The 20,359-nt window shown below is 46.9% G+C and overlaps 1 protein-coding gene across 1 annotated transcript in view; it reads right to left on the bottom strand.

Moving 5' to 3' along the window:
- LOC119978502 (netrin-3-like) overlaps positions 1–20,359 on the bottom strand; it is a 378,885-nt gene that overhangs the window by 69,330 nt on the left and 289,196 nt on the right. Inside the window, exon 5 of the mRNA XM_038820177.1 lies at positions 10,044–10,097. Coding sequence (XP_038676105.1) covers positions 10,044–10,097 — 54 coding nt within the window. The remainder of the gene's footprint in view (positions 1–10,043; positions 10,098–20,359) is intronic.

Here is a 20,359-nt window from a genome sequence, read left to right as displayed (position 1 = left end):
AAGCCTACTCCGCATCCATTGCTCCCATCACTTCTACCTCTTGCCCCTCTGTGGGCATCATGATGACATTGAGCAACCTGCACACATTTGTCGACAGCAGCTGCCTCTTCACAAACCCCGTCTGGTGCTCCCCTATAGAACATAGAACAGTACAGCTCAGTACAGGCCCTTCGGCCCACGATGTTGTGCCGACCATTTATCCTAATCTAAGATCAACCTAACTACACCCCTTTAATTTACTGCTGTCCATGTGCCCGTCCAAGAGTCACTTAGATGTCTCTAATGACTCTGACTCCACGACCTCCGCTGAAAGTGCATTCCACTCACCCACCACTCTCTGTATAAAGAACCTACTCTGACATCTCCCCGATACCTTCCTCCAATCACCTTAAAATTATGTCCCCTCGTGACAGTCATTTCCGCCCTGGGTAAAAGTCTCTGAATATCCACTCTATTCATGCCTCTCATCACCTTGTACACCTCTATCAAGTCACCGCTCTTCCTTCTTCGCTCCAGTGAGAAAAACCCTAGCTACCTCAACCTTTCTTCATAAGACATGCCCTCCAGTTCAGACAGGATCCAAGTAAATCTCCTCTGCACCTTCTCCAAAGCATCCACATCACTCTTATAATGAGGCGACTGGAACTGGACACAATATTTCAACTGTGGTCTAACCAGGATTTTATAATGCTACAGAAAAACCTTGCGGCTCTTAAACTCAATCCCCCTGTTAATGAAAGCCAACACACCATACTCCTTCTTCACATCCCTATCAACCTGGGTGGCAACTTTGAGGGATTTATGTATGTAGACCCCAAGACCCATCTGTTCCTCCACACTTCCAAGAATCCTGCCTTTAACCCTGTATTCAGCTTTCAAATTCAACCTTCCAAAATGAATCACTTCACATTTATCTAGGTGGAACTCCATGTGCCACTTTTCAGCCCAGCTCTGCATGCTGTCAATGTTCTGTTGGAACCTGCAACCACCCTCAACACTATCCACTACTCCACCAACCTTTGTGTCATTGGCAAATTCACTAACCCACCCTTCCACTTCCTCATCCAAGTCATTTATAAAAACCACAAGGAGCAGAGGTCCCAGAACAGATTCCTGCGGGACACCTATGGTCACCGACCTCCAGGTGGAATACTTTCCATTCACTACCACTTGCTGTCTTCTTTCGGCCAGTCAATTCTGTGTCCAAACTCCCAAATTTCCCTGTATCCCATGCCCTCTAACTTTCTGAATGAGCCTACCATGGGGAACCTTATCAAATGCCTTACTAAAATCCATATACACCACATCCACTGTCCGATCTTCTTTAATGTGTCTCGTCACATCCTCAAAGAACTCAATGAGGCATGTGAGGCATGATCTGCCCCCCACAAAGCCATACCAACTATCTTTAATCAAACTATGTTTTTCTAAATAATCATAAATTCTATCTCTCAGAATCCTTTCCAGTATTTTGCTCACCACAGACATAAGACTGAATGGTCTGTAATTCCCAGGGCTTTCCCTATTCCCTTTCTTGAGCAGGGTAATAACATTCGCCTCCCTCCAATCATCCAGTACTACTCCAGTGGAGAGTGAGGACGCAAAGATCATCGCCAGCGGCACAGCAATCTCCACCCTTGCTTCCCATAGAAACCTTGGCTATATCCCACCTGGCCCAGGGGACTTATCTATCCTGATGCTTTTCAAAATTTCCAGCACATCCTCCTCCTTTATATAAACCTGTTTGAGCCTATTAACCTGGTTCACGCTGTTCTCTCAAGAAACAAGGACCCTCTCTCTCTGGTAAATACTGAAGGAAAATATTCATTTATGGCCTCCCCCACCTCCTCAGACTCTCGGCACAAGATCCCTAATCGGCCCTACTCTCACTCTGATCATCCTCTTATTTCACACATAAGTGTAGAACTTTTGGGGGTTTCCCCTAACATTCTCACCAGTGCTTTTTCATGCCCCCTTCTAGCTCTCCTAAGTCCATTTTAGAGTTCCTTCCTGGCTACCTTGTAACCCCCTAGAGAAGTGCCAGATACTTGCTTCCTCAACTTTAAGTAAGTTTCCTTCTTCCTCTTGACAAGAAGCTCCATTTCTCTTGTCATCCAAGGCTCCTTCACCTGACCATTCCTTCCTTGTCTCAATGGGACAAAACTATCCAGCACTCGCAGCAAGTGCTTCTTAAACAACCCCCACATTACTGTTGTGCATTTCCCTGAGAACATCTGTTCCTAATTTATGCTCCTCAGCTCTCTCTAATAGCAGTATAATTTCCCCTCCCCCAATTAAATACCTTCCCATACTGTCTGTTCCCATCCCTCTCTATGACTATGGTAAGGTTCAAGGAGTTGCGGTCACTGCCACCGAAATGCTCTCACACTGAGACCTGGCCTGGTTCATTGCTAAGCACCAAATCCAATATGACCCCCCCCCCCCCCCCCCCCCCCCCACCCCCCAACACCCCCAGTCGGCCTATCTACATATTGAGTCAGGAATCCTTCCTGGACACACCTGACAAAATCTTCTCCAACCAAACTATTTGCACAAAGGAGGTTCCAGTCAATATTAGGGAAGTTGAAGTCACCCATGACAACAGCTCTGCCACTTCTGCACCTTTCCAGGATCTGTCGCCCAATCTGTTCCTCCTTCTCTCTGCTGCTATTTGGGGGTCTATAGAAAACTCCCAATAAAGTTACTGCTCCTTTCTTGTTTCTGACTTCCACCCATACTGACTCAGTAGACAAACCCGCCTCAATAAATAACCTTTTACTGGCACAAGTAGGCTTACATTAACACTGCAATGAAGTTACTGTGAAAATCCCTGGTCGCCACATTCCGGCGCCTGTTCGAGTACACAGATGGAGAATTCAGAATTCTCAGCTGGTACGGGAATTGAACCCGCGCTGCCGGCCTTGTTCTGCATAACAAACCAGCTGTCTAGCCCACTGAGCTAAACCAGTCCTCGACTACCTCCTTTTCTGCAGCTGTGATGCACTCTCTAATTAACAGTGCCACTCCCCCGCCTCTTTTACCTCCCTCCCTATTCTTCTTAAAACATCTAAACCCCAGAACATCTAAGAACCATTCTTGCCCCTGTGAAATCCACGTCTCTGTATGGCCACTTCATCATAGTTCCAAGTACTGATCCATGCTCTAAGTTCATACCCCTTATTCCTGACACTCATTGCATCGAAACAGACACACTTTAACCCTCTCCACCTAGGGTAACTTTGCCCTATCAACTGTCTATCCTTCCTCACAGACTCGCTGCATACTATTTCTGCCCATTCAACAGCTATCCTATCCTCTGATCCATAGCTCTAGTTCCCATACCCCTGCCATACTAGTTTAAACCCTCCTGAAGAGCTCTAGCAAATCTCCTGCCCAGGATATTGGTGCCCCTCCAGTTTAGGTGCAACCCATCCTTCATCAACAGGTCCACCTTCCCCAAAAGGTATCCCAATGACCTACATATCTGAAGCCTTCCCTCCTGCACCAGCCCTGTAGCCACGTGTTCAGCTGCACCCTTTCTCTGTTCCTTGCCTCACTAGACGCAACACGGGTAACAATCCTGAGATTACTACTCTGCTCGTCCTGCTCTTTAGCTTCCAACCTAACTCCCGAAAATAACTTTTTAGATCCTCATCCCTTTTCTTAGCCATGTCGTTGGTGCCAATGTGCACCACGACTTAAAAATCCTGTAGACTGGATCCAAGACATCTCTGACCCTGGCACCCAGGAAGCAACATACATTCCAGGAGTCTTGTTTGCAACCATAGAATCTCCTATCAGTTCCCCTAACCATTGAGTCTCCGATCACTATCGTTTTTCTATTCCCCCCCTCCTCTCTTCTGAGCCACAGAGCCAGGCTCAGTGCCAGACACCTGACCACTATGGCCTTGCCCTGGTAGGTTGTCACTCCCAAAGGCATCCAAAACGGTATCCTTGTTTTGAAGGGGAACGGCCACAAGGGATCCCTGCACTGTCTGCCTGTTCCCTTTCCTTCTCCTGACTGTAACACAGCTACTCTTGTCCTAAACCTTGGGTGTGGCTACCTCCCTGGAGTTCCTCTCCATCACCCCCTCTGCCTCATGGTTGATCCAAAGTTTATCCAGCTCCAGCTCCAGTTCCTAACACAGCCTCTGAGGAGCTGGAGTGGGGTGAACTTCCCGTAGGTGTAGTCAGTGGGGACATTGGTGGTGTCCCTTACTTCCCACATCCTACAGGAGGAGCATGCAACTGCCCTAACTTCCATCCCCTCTGATCTGAATTCCCAAAGAGATTTAAAAGGAAAGAAAAATACTAGGCACGAATCTGCCCCTCTCAGCTCCGCCCAACGGCTGCTGTTCCCACAATTTCCTTCCTGTTCTTTCAGGTAAGAGGTCCCGAGAAATGGTCTCTGAAACCTGGGTGTGGCAACCTCCCTGAAAGTTCTCTCTGTCACCCACTCTGCCTCCCGGATGATCCGAAGTTCAAAATGAACTCTCTCCTCTCTCCCCACGCTTTTTGAAATGAACTCTCACCTCTCTCTCTCCGCGCTTGTTGGAAAGGCTATGATTCTAAACAACATTCTGGCAATAAAACTAAAGACTTGGGCTCCAGAACAACAGCATCCGTAGCCAAGCTGTTCCAGTCCAGCTACAACATTGACGTCTGCTCAACAATGTGGAAAATTGCCCAGGTATGTCCTGTCCTCAAAATGCAGGACAAATCCAACCCAGCAGCATGGCAGCACAAGTGGCTAGCACTGTGGCTTCACAGCGCCAGGGTCCCAGATTCAATTCCCCGCTGGGACACTGTCTGTGCGAAGTCTGCACATTCTCCCCGTGTTTGCGTGGGTTTCCTCCGGGTGCTCCGGTTTCCTCCCACAATCCAAAGACGTGCAGGTTAGGTGGATTGGCCATGCTAAATTGCCCTTAGTGTCCAAAATGTTTAGGAGGGATTAATGGGTTACGGGGAAGTGAGGGCTTCAGTTGGTCGGTGCAGACTCGATGGGCCGAATGGCCTCCTTCTGCTCTGTATGTTCTATGTCTATGTCTATGTCAGCCAATTAACACCAATTAATGCCCCATCAGCCTACTCTTAATCATCAGTAAAGTGATGGAAAGTGTCATCAACAGCGCAAATTTGTAGCAAATTTAAAACATGGTTGAGGAGAAACTACTTTTCCAAAAGGGTTGTGAATCTATGTAATTTGCTCTCCAAGAGTACAGTAATGCTGGAACAGTGAGTAAAGTTAAGGAGGAATTAGAAAGATTTTTAATTGGTAATGGGTTGAAGGGTTATGGAGAACGGGCAGGACAGTGGAGTTAAGGCCAGGATGAGATCAACCATGATTGAACGGCAGAGCAGACTCGATGGGCCTAATTCTGCTCCTATATCTTATGAATCTATGCTACCAGGCAGCATTTACTCAGCGATAGCTTGCTCATTGACGCTCAGCTTAGGTTCTGCCATACCACTCAACTCCTAACCTCATTAGGCATTGATCCAAACATGGACAAAAGAGTTGAATTTAAAAGATAAAATGAGAGTGACTGCCCTTGACACCAAGGCAATATTTAACCGAGTATGGCATCATGGAGCCCTAGCAACATTCGGGTCAACGGGTATTGGAGAAAACTCTCGCTGGTTAGAGTCATACCTTGCATAAAGGAAGATGGTTGGGGTTGTGGAATATCAGTCATCTCAACCCTAGGACATAATTGCAGTAGTACCTCAGGGTAGTTTCCGAGGCCCAACCAAATTCAACTAATCTAATAATCTCAGATTCAGAGAATCTAACCATCTCCCTTTGACATTCAGTTACATCACCATCGTTGAATTCTTCACCATCAACATCCTGGGGTGACCATTGACCAGAAACTGAACAAGACCAGTGAGGCAGCATGGTAGCACAGTGGTTAGCACTGCTGCCTCGCAGCAGTTTTGGGTAACTGTTTGTGTGGCGTTTGCATGTTCTCCCATGTCTGTGTGGTTTTCCTCCAGGTGCTCTGGCTTCCTCCCACAGATTGTAGGTTAGGTTAAGGGGTTATTGGGATAAGGCGGGGAGTGGGGTTGGGTGGAGTGCTCTTTCAGAGGGTTGGTGCAGACTCGATGGACTGACTGGCCTCCTTTTTGTGCTGTAGACATTCTATATCAATACTGTAGCTACAAGAGCAGGTCAGAGGTTGGGAGTACTGTGGTGAGTAACTCACCTCCTGCCTCCCAAATCCTGTCAATCATCTCCAAGGCATAAATTCAGTAGTGTGATGGTATACACTCCACTTGCCTGGATGAGTGCAGCTCCCACAACACACAAGAAGCTCGATATGACCCAGGACAAAGCAGCCCGCTTGACTTGCACTCCATCTACCACCTTCAACATTAACGCCCTCCATTGCTGATACAAAGTGGCTACAGTGTGTATATTACACCTTCTTCTTTTTCTTCCTCTTCTCCTTTGACCGTACTATAATATCCTCAGGAGTCCCAGAAAGGTTGAACAAGAAAGGTTTATTTAGTCAAACAAAAGTAAAGGTCGCAAGGTGGCACATAGCACATTAGTCCCAGCTTGGACTATCGATCATGCCGGTTCCAATCCTGGCATCTTTTAAGTGCCTGGTTCACAAGTCCCAGCTGCGAGGCCTCCGCCTCTCAACAGGGGGAGTTTATATTCCACGAGCCCCATAGGGAGATCAATTGTGTGAACACCGTGGGTCTCATGAGGGTTATTACAAGCACCTTCCAAACCCACAACCTCTACCACCTAGATGGACAGGCAGCAGATACAGGGGAACAGCACCACCGACAAGTTCCACTCCAAGTCAATCACCATCCTGGCTTGGCAATATATTGTCATTCCTTCACTGTCACGAGGTAAAAATCCTGGAACTTGCTAACAACACTGCGGTGTTCATACATAGGCTGCAGAATTCAGGAAGGCAGCTCACCATTACCTTCTCAAGGATAATTAGGGATGGACAATGACTGCTGGTCGAGCCAAGGTGCCCACATCCCAAGACCAAATAACAAAAAAAATCCTAGCAAGGTAGATGGAGTTAGGGCATCATTAGAAGTAAATAGGTATGACCTAGTTGCCGTTACAGATATGGGGATGCAGGGTACCAAGGGGTACAAAGTATTCAACATTTTGGAAAGATAGGCACAAAGGAAAAGGAGGTGAGTAGTGTTATCAGCAAAATAGGAGTTCAGTACATTGGTGAGAGGGGATCTTAGATTGGAAGAACAAGGTGTAGAGTCTGTATGGGTGGAGCCAGGAACCAGCAAGAGGTAGCAAAAATTGTTGGGAGATGTTTATAGGCATCCAAACAATAATGGTAATGTAGGGAAAAATATTAATCAGGAAATTAGTGGTCCATGTAGATTTGATGACAGTCAGCGGTGCGAGTCCGCCACGTCGCACGCCGTAGCCACCGCGGGCCACCGCCATGCGCATGCGCAAACTCCCGACTGGAAGTGCGGGGCCCCGTATCCACAGCCAGAGCTGCGAGGTGCACTCCGGGGCCCTGCCAGCCCCTGAAAGTAGAAGAATCGCACAGGACTTTCTTCAGGAAAGGTTTTTACGCTGGCGTGGGGACATGGCCCCATTTTTGGAGAATCCAACCCCATGTTTGACAAACCTGTTGAAGTTTTTTGAGGACTTAACTGGCAGAGTAGATATGAGGGAATCAGTAGGTGTGGTGCATCTGGATGTTCAGAAGACTTTCAATAGGATCCCACACGAGGTTAGTAAACAAAAGTAGAACACATGGAATTGAGGGTAATATATTGCCATGGATTGAGAACTGGTCAATGACAGAAAACAGAGAGTAAGGTTATTCTCAGGTTAGCAGGCTGTGACTAGTGGGATACCTCAGTGCTCGGGCATCAGTTATTCGCAATCTATATCAATGATTTGGAAATGGGGATCAATTGTAATATTTCCAATTTTGCTGATGACACAAAGCTAGGTGGAACAGGCTTAGTGAGTTGGTAAGAACATTGCAGATGGATTATAATGTGGAAGAATGTGAAGTTATCCACTTTGGGAGGAAAAACAGAAAGTCAGAGCATTCCCCAAATGGTGAGAGATTGGGAAATGTTGATGTTCAAAGGGACCTGAGCGTCCTTGTTCATGAGTCACTGAAAACTGACATGCAGGTGCAGCAAGCAATTAGGAAGTCAAAGATGCACTGGCCTTTATTGCAAAATGATTTGAGTAAAGGAGTAGAAAACCTTGGTTGCACCTGGAGCACTATGTGGACGTTTGGTCCTCTTACCTGAGGAAGCATATATTTGCCAAAGAGGGAGCGCAGCGAAGCTTCACCAATTCACCCAATTTCTGGGAAGGCAAGATTGTCCTAAGAGAATAGATTGAGGAGACTAGTCCTGTATTCACTGGACTTTAGAAGAATAAGAGGTGATCGCATTCAAACATATGTAATTCTTACAAGACTTGACAGGATAGATGCAGGATGAATGCTTCCACTGGTGCGGGGTATCGGGACATAGTGTCAGAACAAGGGATAGCACATTTAGGATTGAGAGGAGGAGGAATAACATCAGTTAGAGATGAATCTTTGGCATTTTCTATTCAGAGGGCAGTGGGAGACTTTGTCATTGAGTATGTTCAAGAGGGACATTGACAAGTCTTTAGATATTAAAGACTTCAAAGGGCAGAGGGATAGTGCAGGAGGAAAATGGCCTTGAGGTAGAAGATCAACATGATCTAGCTGAATGCCAGAGCAGGCTCGATGAGCCAAATGTCTTCTATTTCCTATGTTCCTGTGTTGAACTACACAGAACCAGAGTCAAAACAGAACCACACAGTAACACATTGTATGGTCCCCTGCTAGGGGGTTTTCAGGCAAAGGACTTTTTACATCTTTTTGCAAGGCCCCTATCTATTCACACCACCCCTAAGATATGCCCAAGACCCCTCATCACTAGCCTCTCCATCAAGAGCTCGCCTTCCTCTCCCCTCACCTATGGGCCTCCCTTCATGTCCCCACCACAAAACCCTACATCTAGCTGATCCTGTGGATTCCAGCACTTCGATGATGGGATTGTGGTCCCAGCAGTGGCCACTGCTCCTGTTGGCATTTCTGAGCCTACAGAGCTGCCAATAAATCCGATTGGCTGGCATCTCTCTGAGGTGCAACTTCCTGCTGAGTTAGTGACAGAAATCTCAACTCCAGCCAATTAATGCTGGAGCATTAAATGACTGCAGGGAAACTGGTAACGGCGGGGTGCATTCTCCAGCACCCTCTTTGGTAGTGGGATGGGAAAACTCACCACCTATAAAGTTCTGCCAGTGACAAATAATTTCAGAAGCACACAGTAACACACAGAAAACCACACAGAACCACAATGAACCACACAGTAAAACACAGAACGACACAGACTCACAAAGAATATCATGCGGCTTGTGATCCTCTGCTAGATTCACGTTTATGGACTCAATGTTGCTGCCTCTGAGGTTAAAGTTCATTGTGCCACCTTATGCTCCTTTAAAGGAAGTCTCTGTATATCATTCTGCTTGTGAGACTGCTGTTTTGTTATGCTCTTGACGTAGCATAAGCTGCTTCCTTGATGTGCTCTCTTGCAAAGGAAGGTTCGGACTTGGAGATTGCTTTAACACATTTATTAAACTATTAACAATTCTCCTACTTGGATTCGACTCTCCTGTTAATCCTGCTATAGCTACTCAGACTAACTAACCAGTCTGCTACAATCCACGTGGTGGGTGTGATGTGTTTCAATCAACCCTTTCAATACTCACTAAGTGTCTTCACTGGAAAGAGAAAGATCATGTGCGCTGTGTCCTTATATATGGGTTGATGTAATGCCCCCCTGTGGTAGTGTCACGTCTGGGTGTGTCGTGACTGCCCATTGGTCATGTCCTATCTTACTGACCTATTGGTTGAATGTCTGTGTGTCATGATGTCTTCGGTGCTCCCTCTAGTGTTTATCTAGTCTACGTGTATTTACATTAACCCCTTGTGTATTTACAATGATGTATATCACCACAACTGCATCTGCTTTTCACTCACCTGCAGGCTCCTCTGTGCTACTTGCCACCCATCGTGGGGACACAGTTGGGATTTCTGTGTAAACAAAAATTGAGAGATGCAGTTTTAGGCAACATGTGGAAACTACACAGCAATCTCTTAAATTCCCTGTCAATCTTATTTTTCAGCTAAATGAACATTCAGAGCTAACCTCAATACTCAATTCTATCCTTCCTTCCATGACATCTGAATCTTGGCTTGTGGTTAAATTAGGTTAGTGAGAGAGTGGTCAGGGGAATGGAATGGAATGAGGGATAGAATGAGGGATAGGGTGAGGGCTAGGAAACTGAGTTCTTGGTGGAATAAAAACAGGACATTCTGGAAATAACTATCTGGCAGGCAGCATCTGTGGATATAGAAACAGAGTTCATTTTAGGTTGAAGGCCTTTCATCGGAACTGGAAAAGTTACGGATGTGACAGCTTTTAAGCAGAGCCAGGGAATAGTGGAAGTGGAAGAACAAAAAGGAAGGGTGGAAGGCAAGGGAGATTGACTAAATGGATGATATGCAAGGCAACAGAAAATGGTAATGGGACAAGTAACAAACTGGAATGTGAGTCTCGAGGAGATGGGAACAGCTGCTGTTCTAAAAAATGGGGGGAGAGATTACAATCTGAAACTGTTGAACTCAATGTTGAGTATGGAAGGCTGTAAAGTGTCCATTCCTGGAGCTTTCATTGAGCTTCATTGGAACTGTGCAGGAGGCTAAGACTGGAAAGATCAGAGTGGAAGCAAAGTGGCAAATTGAAATTACAAGCTCAGGGCCATGCTTGTGGATTGAATGGACGTGTTCCAAAAAGCAGTCACCTGGTCTGTGTTTGGTATCCCCAGTGTAGAGGAAACTACATCATGAGTAGCGAATACAGTGTACTAAATTGAAAAAAGTAAAATTAATTCACTGTTACCTGGAAAGAGTGTTTGGGACCTTGGACATTGAGAAGGGCGAAGGTAAAAAGGTGGCCACAAGGGGGGCCACAAAATGCCCACATCCCATAAAAACATTTTCTGTGCTTGCATGGAAAGTGCCATGGAAAAGGGAGGGGATATTGGGAATGTCTGAAGGGTGGACCAATGGTCCCTTCAAAATTCTGAAAGGGGAGTGGAGAGGAAAATGTATTTGATGGTGCAATAGATTGGAAGTGGCAGAAATGGCAGAGGATGATCCATTGCAGATGGACGATGAGAACAAGGGGAACCCTATCATTGTACTCGAAGTGAGGGAAATCGGAGAGAGCAGAAATGCAAGAAAAACTATGGAACCTCAAGATCTGAGAAGAGAGTCTCAACCTGAAATGTTAACTCTGTCTCTATCTCCAGAGAAGCTGCCAGACGTAATGAGTATTTCCAACCTTTGTATATTCATATTTCTAGCATATACAGGATTTTGAGATTGTTTTGCAGTTCCTGGTGGGGATGATGATGATGATTGCTTCAATTCTACCTGATATCCAGGAGGAGAGACCTCCAATTCCTTCTTAACATCTGGGTAACTGGTTTCAAATACACCACAGCAGATGGTTACATTTTTAATTCAATGAATATGGAATTAAAAGTTACTGAAACCATTGTCGATTGTCATAAAAACCCAACTGGTTTATTAATTTCCTTTAAGCAAGGCGATCTACCATCCTTGCCTGGTCTGGCGACATGTGGCTCCATTCCACAACATTGACTCCCAGTTGATTCCCAAACACCCTCTGAAATGGAGGGCAGTTAGGGATGGGCAACAAATGCTGGCCCAGCCAGCAATGCCCATATCCCATAAAAATTGGTTTGAAAAAAAAAAGTCGTAGCATTCAGTTGGCTAGGAATGGAACAATGCAAGTTCTAGCCCACAAAGCTAGACAACAGAGGAAATATGTTATAGAATGATCGGTTAAACTACATTTTATCAGGTACCTCAAATATTGTGCTCTCTCCAGCTTCCAAATGTGTTATCATAATTCCCTCTCCTCAAAAAACAAACCATCAACTCCTCCATCCTACTGCCCATCCGCAGCTCCCTTTCTTTTCCAGATTCCAGGGACATACCGGTGCCTCCAAAATCTCTGTCCTTTTCCTCCTGCAACTTTACATTTGAATCTGTCTGGTCTGGTTTGTATACTTGTCACAACCAACTTCCTCTGGGATAATGACATATTATTCATCTCCTTATCCTTGCTATGATTTCCTCAATCTTTGATGGTCGACCCCACCATCATCTTCAGCAGCTTTCCATCACTGTCCAATTCAGCTCTGACCTGGTTCCACTCTTACCAATCGGACCATAATAATAACACCAACTTCATTATATTTGTGCAACACCTTTAACCTAATAAAAATTATAAAACAAAATTTGACACTGAGCCACTTTGGAGATATTACGCTAGGTGACAAAAAGTATATTCAAGGAGGTAGGTTTTGGGAAGTGTTTTAAAGGAGGAAAGAGAGTTAGGGAGGCTGAGACGTGTTCAGAGAGAAGTCCATAGTTTAAAGCCAAAACAACTGAAGGCAGTCACCAATGCTGAAGCAATTAAAATCAGGGATGCTCAAGGGGCCAGAGTTGTAGAAGTGCAACAAATTCAGAGGTTCATAAGGCTGGAGGAGATTACATACACCAGGAGGGGCAAGAAGATGGAGGGACTGCATAACTGGGAGTCAATGTAGGTCAACAAGTACAGGGATAATAGGGTGAATGGGACTTGTGCCAGTTAAGACATGGTTAGAACAAAGCTTTGACGGACCACAAGTTTACACAGGTAGAATCTTGGAGACCAGCTAGGAATGTGTCGCAATAGTCAAGTCGAGGGTGAACAAAGGCATGAATGAGAGTTTGATCAACAGATGAGTTGAGGTGGGAGAGAGATTGGGCAATGTTGTTCATCTTGAGCTCAACTGTGACACTGAGGCTGTAAACAGTCTGATGCAAGCACAGGTAGTTCCAGGGAGAGGGATGGAGTTGGTAGCTAGATAACAGAGTTTACACCCATCAGCTCAGATAAAGACACCACGGCTGGATTCTGCCGTCGCCGACGCCAAAATCTGGACATTGCTTGAGGCCTGCCTCCCCGATTCCCCCCCCCCCCCCCCCCCCCCCCCCCCCCACCACCACATGCCGAGTTCCCGATGGCGTCGGTCTCATGTGGTCTCATCCGTCGGGAACTCGGCATGGCGACTGCGGACTCAGTCCAGTGTCGCCACATTTGGGGGAGGGCCAATCCACGGGCAGGGGAGACATTATTCGGGGCTGGGGAAACTGTGGGAGGATGGTCCGGGGCACGTGAGCCGGCCAAAGAGGGATACTATTTCGTGGGCTGGGTCCACAGGCTGCGTCCGCCATGTACCATGGTGCTGCCGCTGCAGGTCGCCGCAGTGTGCATGCACGGCCACGGACCAGGCAATGTCCGGGGCATATCGCCAGATAGAGCTGGGTGCTCTATGCTGCCATCCTGCTAGCCCCCAGAAAAACGTGGAATCGGTGGCTATTTTGCGCCAGGTTTTCTGGAGTAAAACGCCACCATTCCCATGTCGGTGTGGGGACATAGCCCCAGAATCGGGGAATCGAGCCCCATGCATATGATGAAGGAAAGCTTAACGCTGGGAGCCGTGTGTAATGAGTCACATGTAATGAGTGTATAGCAAACAGGGTATGGGTCAGGTTAGCCTGGGGCCAAGCTATTAGAGGGTCAGGTTACACAAAGAGGATTGGTTGATGGGTAGACACATGCAAATGTTTGCTGCATTGGCTGACCCGATGGAAAGATGAAAGGTCTTTGACTTGAAACTTCAACTCTCTTTCTCCCTCCACATATGCTGCCAGACCTGCTGAATATTTCTCACATTTTCTGTTTTTATTTTGGATTTCCAACATTCACAGTAATTTGTTTTTGAGTTTAATAGAAGGTTAGTGATCACTGTCATGGAGCATAGAGGAATCTAGCTCTGATCTGGCTTCATGCAAAGCATGGAGTCTATCCTTTCCAGCATAAAATTGTTGGCTTTTATACGGCCACGAAGACGTCCACAGCGAGCAGTTCAAAGAAACTTAGTTTATTTACAATAACTATTATATACATCACACGATAGATCCCAGTTAGGTCTGCCTTGCTGGTGCCTAACTGGCCAGCTTTATATATCATTCACCTAGATATTGTTTAGAGGTCCCTTGCCCCCTTAACGGGAGAGCTCGTATTCTGCAAAGTTCACGGGCAGTTAATTGTTCCCATTCCATAAGATACTTGTGGGTTATAACAATGGCCAACTCCATGTGATCCAACCATGAAGCAGCATCTGATGACCAATGTCTCAGCTTTCACTGCACCACAGGCAGAAGTCAGATGACTTCTGAGTAATGCAGTGGAAGCTTAGACTGCCGTCACGCATCATTACTGCGAATACTATTAAGGAAAGGGTGTCACAGCAAATCCAGCTATTGTTCCTTCAACGTTTGCTGATGATGGGAGTGACAGTGATTCCAAGGGGCATAAATCTACTTCTACTCTCAAAATGACATCCTCCCACTACAACTTTGCCAGTACCCTTGCTGTTGCCTGTCAGACAGCTATTCCAGACGGCTGCTAACCATGCTGAGATGATGCTATCAAAAGCTGGACCTTCAAGGACCATGTCTTACAAGGCTCTCTGCAGTCGCCACACTAAATGTCAGCAGTTATCCACCAGACAGTGTTGCAGCCTTGGGCGTGCATTGCTTAGAAGCATTAGAACAGGCAAAGGCACACAGGAGGTAGACACAGAGGAAATGCACATGCTGATTGGTTGATATTTGCATGAAATATGACATGGTTTGATTTATAAATTTGGTTTACAAAGTTTATTTTGTGGTGGTTTTTCTTCTCGCACTATGGTTAAGCAGACAATGTGATGGTCAATAACAGTGGGAAAAGTAAACTCTGAGAATATTGCTAAATAGGTCATTGACATTTGCTGACATCACAGTTGGATGAGTGATCACAGGAGTACCAAAGAGAAAGGAGCGGTGTTGTTTATCACCTCCTTCTTCCTCCTCTTCGTATTTTCAGCTGGCTGCCAAGCAGCTGTTGGTAATGTTATGGGCCAGGGATTAGAGAACCCCAAAGTATATCATGGAGTTCACCTGACCCACAACTTTTAATAGATTGTGGTATGGGGAGCACACGGCCCACTCTACAGGTGTGGTACAGCAGAAATGGAAAAGTATTTTTTAAAAGCAAAACAATGTTTATTCTATGAACTCAAGTTAACTTTTTTAAAACATACATTGAACATCTTAGCAACCATCAATTCAAATACAACCCTCAAAGAATACAACACTAAGTAATGCATACGCTGTCCTTTTAACATCCAGAAGACTTACAAAAAACATAATCTTTAACAGAAGCACATTAGGTTAAAGTCACTACTCAGAACATTTAGAATTCTGAACTCATCAAATGATCAAGAGACAGTCTTTTCATGGCAGAGAGATCAACAGTACACCTGATCTGTCTGGCTTCAGCTCCAACACTGAAAACAAAACTAAAACACACCCTGCAGCAAACAGCCTATAACAAAAGTAAAAAGCTGACAGACAGCCTCTCTGACATCACTGCAGGAGTAATCATCCATTTCTTAAAGGTACTCTCACTACAGATATTTATATACACACCCATTTATAAACATCCATTTCTTAAAGATACTCTCACACGACAGTAACGACTGTTACTGCTAATTTCTATTCTATTGTTTTTAGTGTTTAAATAAATTGCATTCTTGTGTAATTTCTGTTGCTGTGCGTTATCCTCTTGGTCAGGCCGTTATTGTAAATGAGAATTGGTTCTCAATTCACTCACCTGGCTAAATAAAGGTTAAGTCAAATAAATAAAATAAAAGTGCCTCATGTTGGTGAGGTTGGGCAACATGCAGCAGATCACAAGTCTTGAAATGTGCTCTACCAAGTGCTGTAGGGCTCCACCAGACTGGGTCAGTAGTGGAGGAACTATTTAAGAAACTCAATGGTATGCTCTATCACATTTCATGTGCTTTCCTGTGTGCATTCGGCCATAGGTTAGGCACTAGAGTCATGAACTATGTGGCCTGCAGAGAGCCCTTGCAATTTCAAATGGGGCAGGGGTCTACCGCAGAATGAAGGTATCATGATTGTTGCCAGGATACCGAGCATTGAGCGATTGTATGTGCTCACACAGTACCTGGATATTGAGGGAGTGTAATCTGTTTTGTTTGTGGTACAACTCAGAGTTGATATGCAACACCCACAATGTGTGAATTCAGTGGCACAGTGGCATTCTGCACCATGGGGAAGCCTGCTGTTCTCACAATGCTCACTCTGCCTGCTTCTCTTGGGGAATGAAATACAATCAGGTATCTTGGAATAAAGAGCATCAATGAACTTTCTTATGGAACAGTGGATGGCAAACTGGGAGATGTAAACATCACCTGCTCCAGCCTGTTTGGAGCCAGATAAAAAGAAGGTTGGGATGTTCTCTCTATACACGGATGTCGATGTCTTTGTAGTTGAAGTGATCAGAGAAATTACAGCTTTGTAAATGGACAAAACTGTTTACTAACTAACTAAAACACGAAAGGGTTTCTATGATCTCTACTATGATTACAGTTGGATAATATGGCTAAATACAAATAACTATTAACTAATATTAATTACTATTGACTAAGGAGCTACTCGATATGCGACTGGATTCTACACCTGTGTGGTAATCACCACTGTTGTATATATGAGGAGAGGTGTGGTAAGGCCCTGTACTACAGGTACGGGGGTAGTCCCTGCCTGCTGGCTCCGCCCAGTAGGTGGAGTATAAATATCTGTGCTCCATGTACAGCAGCCATTTTGCCAGCTGCTGTAGGAGGCCACACACCTTAGTGTAATAAAGCCTCAGTTGTATTCAACTCTCGTCTTTGTGCAATTGGGCATCAATTTATTACACTAAAGTTTTCAGAAGATGGACCTCCGCATCAAGCCGGATCGCCTGCAGCTGAGTCTGCAATCAAGCAATGCAAAAAAGAACTTTGAACATTGGCTAGCTTGTTTCGAAGCTTACATCAGGTCTGCACCAGACCCAATTCCGGAAGCTCAGGAGATCCAGATCCTCTACTCGCGGCTGAGCTTCAACCTTTTTCCGCTTATCCAGGATGCGCCGACCTACGATGAAGCCATGGCGCTACTGAAAGAGAACTACGCCCAGCGGACGAACACGTTCTTCGCCAGACATACTCTCTACTCGTAGTCAGCTCCCTGGTGAGTCTGTAGAAGATTTCAGGCGTGCTTTAATTCCCCTGGAGAGAGACTGTGAGTGTCAGGCCATCACGGCCACGGAACATTCAAACCTCCTCATGCGGAACGCTTTCGACACGGGGATAGGGTCAGACCACATCCGCCAGTGACTTTTAAAGGGGGCCACACTCGATTTCGCGGAAACCAAAAAGCTGGCGCTATCGATGACAACACACAGTGGGGCAAGATCAAAAACGATAAAATCTTGCGGTGGAGGATCGAGCTCTCCACCTACAACTACGAGAATTTGTATCACCTCGGTAAGCTCAACGAGCCCCCCGATGCCCTATCCCGAGGTACATGTGACAGCGCACAGGTGGACCGTCTCCGGACTCTGCACGACAACCTTTGTCACCTGGGAGTCACACGGTTGTTCCACTTCATCAAGGCCCACAATCTGCCCTACTCCATCGAGGAAGTACGCGCACTTCTACCAGCCAGACCACGCATGCCTGGTGAAGGCCTCCCACCCCTTTGAACGCCTCAGCATGGATTTCAAAGGGCCCCTCCCCTCCACCGACCGTAACACGTATTTCCTCAGTATGGTCGATGAGTATTCCAGATTCCCCTTCACCATCCCATGACCCGACATGACATTTGCCACCGTCATCAAAGCCCTCAACACCATCTTAGCTCTGTTTGGCTTCCCCGCCTACATCCACAGTGACAGGGGATCCTCATTCATGAGTGATGAGATGTGTCATTTCCTGCTCAGCAGGGGTATCGCCTCCAGCAGGACGACCAGCTATAACCCCCGGGGAAACGGGCAGGTGGGGAGGGAGAACGAGACAGTCTGGAGGGTCGTCCAGCTGGCCCGACGGTCCAGAAATCTCCCGGCCTCCCGCAGGCAGGAGGTCCTCCCCGATGCACTGCACGCCATTCGGTCGCTTCTATGCACTGTGACTAACGGCACACCCCATGAACATCTCTTTGCCTTCCCCAGGAAGTCCTCATCCGGGGTGTCGCTCCCGACTTGGCTCGCAGCTCCAGGACCCGTACTCCTCCATAAGCACATATGACTCCACAAGGTGGACCCATTGGTTGAAAGGGTGCAGTTACTCCACACTAACCTCCAGTGTGCCTACGTAGCGTACCCCGACGGCCGCCAGGATACTGTCTCCCTCAGGGACTTGGCACCAGCAGGTTCCCCAGACACACACCCCTCCGGCCCGGCGCCACCCTCCACTCCCCCGGTGCACCCAGCAGCAACCCCCCGCGGGACCATCAGTCCTTCCCCTGCCCACACCTGAGGATTAGGAGGATTTTGGCACGTTCCCGGAGTCACCGAGGACCAGACCAACACCGGAATTACCATCACCACTGCGTCGCTCCCAACGTCAGACCAAGGCCCTGGACCGGCTAAACCTGTAATTGGTTCGGGACTGTTAAAGCACCATGTACTGGACTCCAAAATTTTTTTTTGCCTCTGTATATTAAAACGTGTTCTGTATATAGTTCTCCGCCACCCCCGCAGGACTCAATTGTAACAGGGGGTGAATGTGGTAATCACCACTGTTGTATGTATTAGGAGAGGTGTGGTAAGGCCCTGTACTACAGGTACGGGGGTAGTCCCTGCCTTCTGGCTCCGCCCAGTAGGCGGAGTATAAATATGTGTGCTCCCCGTACAGCTGCCATTTCGCCAGCTGCTGACGGAGGCCACACATCTTAGTGTAATAAAGCCTCAGTTTATTCAACTCTCGTCTTTGTGCAATTGATTGTGCATCAGCCTGCAATCCCAGTTCTGCCTCACATTGGTATGTGCTCCAGTGACGTTCTCTTGTCGCCACACCACCTGTGGTCGGATGCTAGAGTTGTAATCTATACATACAGGCACATGTGTCTATGTTTCAGTAACGTTCTCCTGTCACCATGCCACCTGTGGTCGGATCCTAGAATTGTAATCTATACATACTTATATACAGTTTGGTTATTATATTATATACACAGATGATAGTTCACACATCATCACAAAGATCATGTCCACAGTCACCTTCAAAGCCATTGGAATGACATTCTCACCCTACTTAGAGGTTGTGACTGCTACTCGTGGCAGATTTTGGCGAGAATGTCCTGAATGATGCAGAGACATCTGACAATTTGTTCCATGCTATTGTTCAGCTCGGAGAATTACTCCCTAAACACCCAGAGTGGATATGGTCTCCTCTTGAGATGTTGTAGCGGGTCTCGGCATTGGTCTGTGGCCTCCGTATGGGCGCCACCAGCCACAACTGCAGTGGATAATCCCTGTCACCCAGGAGCCAACCCCCCCAGCCTGGGTATTGGGGGAAGACGTGTCTGATGGTCACATATCAGTTGCACGTTCATTGAGTGAAACCCCTTTCTGTTTGTGTGTAGTGGCCCGGAGATCATCCTCTGAGCCCGGGGCATGTTGGCGATAGAGGCGAATGCCACTGCCCGGGCATCCTGGTGGGCTAGGTCCACATTGAAAGGGATGTATTGAGCCACCTGGGCATATAGGGCCTTCGTGACAGTGCAGATGCACCTGTTCACCGAGGTCTGTGATATCCTGGATAGGTCTCTACTTGGTCCCAGGAAGGACCCCATTGTGTAAACGCTCAGGGGCGACCTCCTCCTTGACAGCCACTGGGAGCGGGTGTTCTCCCCTATACACCAGAGGTGCCAGGTGTGCCAGGATCTGGGAGATATGTCGAACTGTCTCCCTGCTCAGTCGGAATCTTCAACGGCATGCCTGGTCCGTCATGTCCTTGAATGAAAGGTGATGTCAGTATACGCGAGGCCACATGCGGTGCCTCCTTGGCACCTCCTCCTCCTCGGTCTGTTGGACGGCTGGTTCTCCATCCTGGCGGCAGCTTCCTGTTTCACTGTAGCACATGCCCCTGCTGCACGCGCCACCGTTGCATGCTCCGCTGCTGCAGCTTCCTCCTCCTCGAGCAGCTCCAGCTCATACAGCCACATGGCATCCCCCAGGACTGTGGTGTCTAGCAGGAAGACCACCATTGCTGGTTGAATTCCAATATCCATTGTCTGCAGGGGGTGAAAATCCGACATGTTAG

This window comes from Scyliorhinus canicula, chromosome 15, assembly GCF_902713615.1.
Source record: "Scyliorhinus canicula chromosome 15, sScyCan1.1, whole genome shotgun sequence".
In the NCBI taxonomy this organism is placed as follows: Eukaryota; Metazoa; Chordata; class Chondrichthyes; order Carcharhiniformes; family Scyliorhinidae; genus Scyliorhinus; species Scyliorhinus canicula.
Note: the sequence above shows the minus strand (reverse complement) of the source record. Positions and strands in the feature narration are given on the sequence as shown.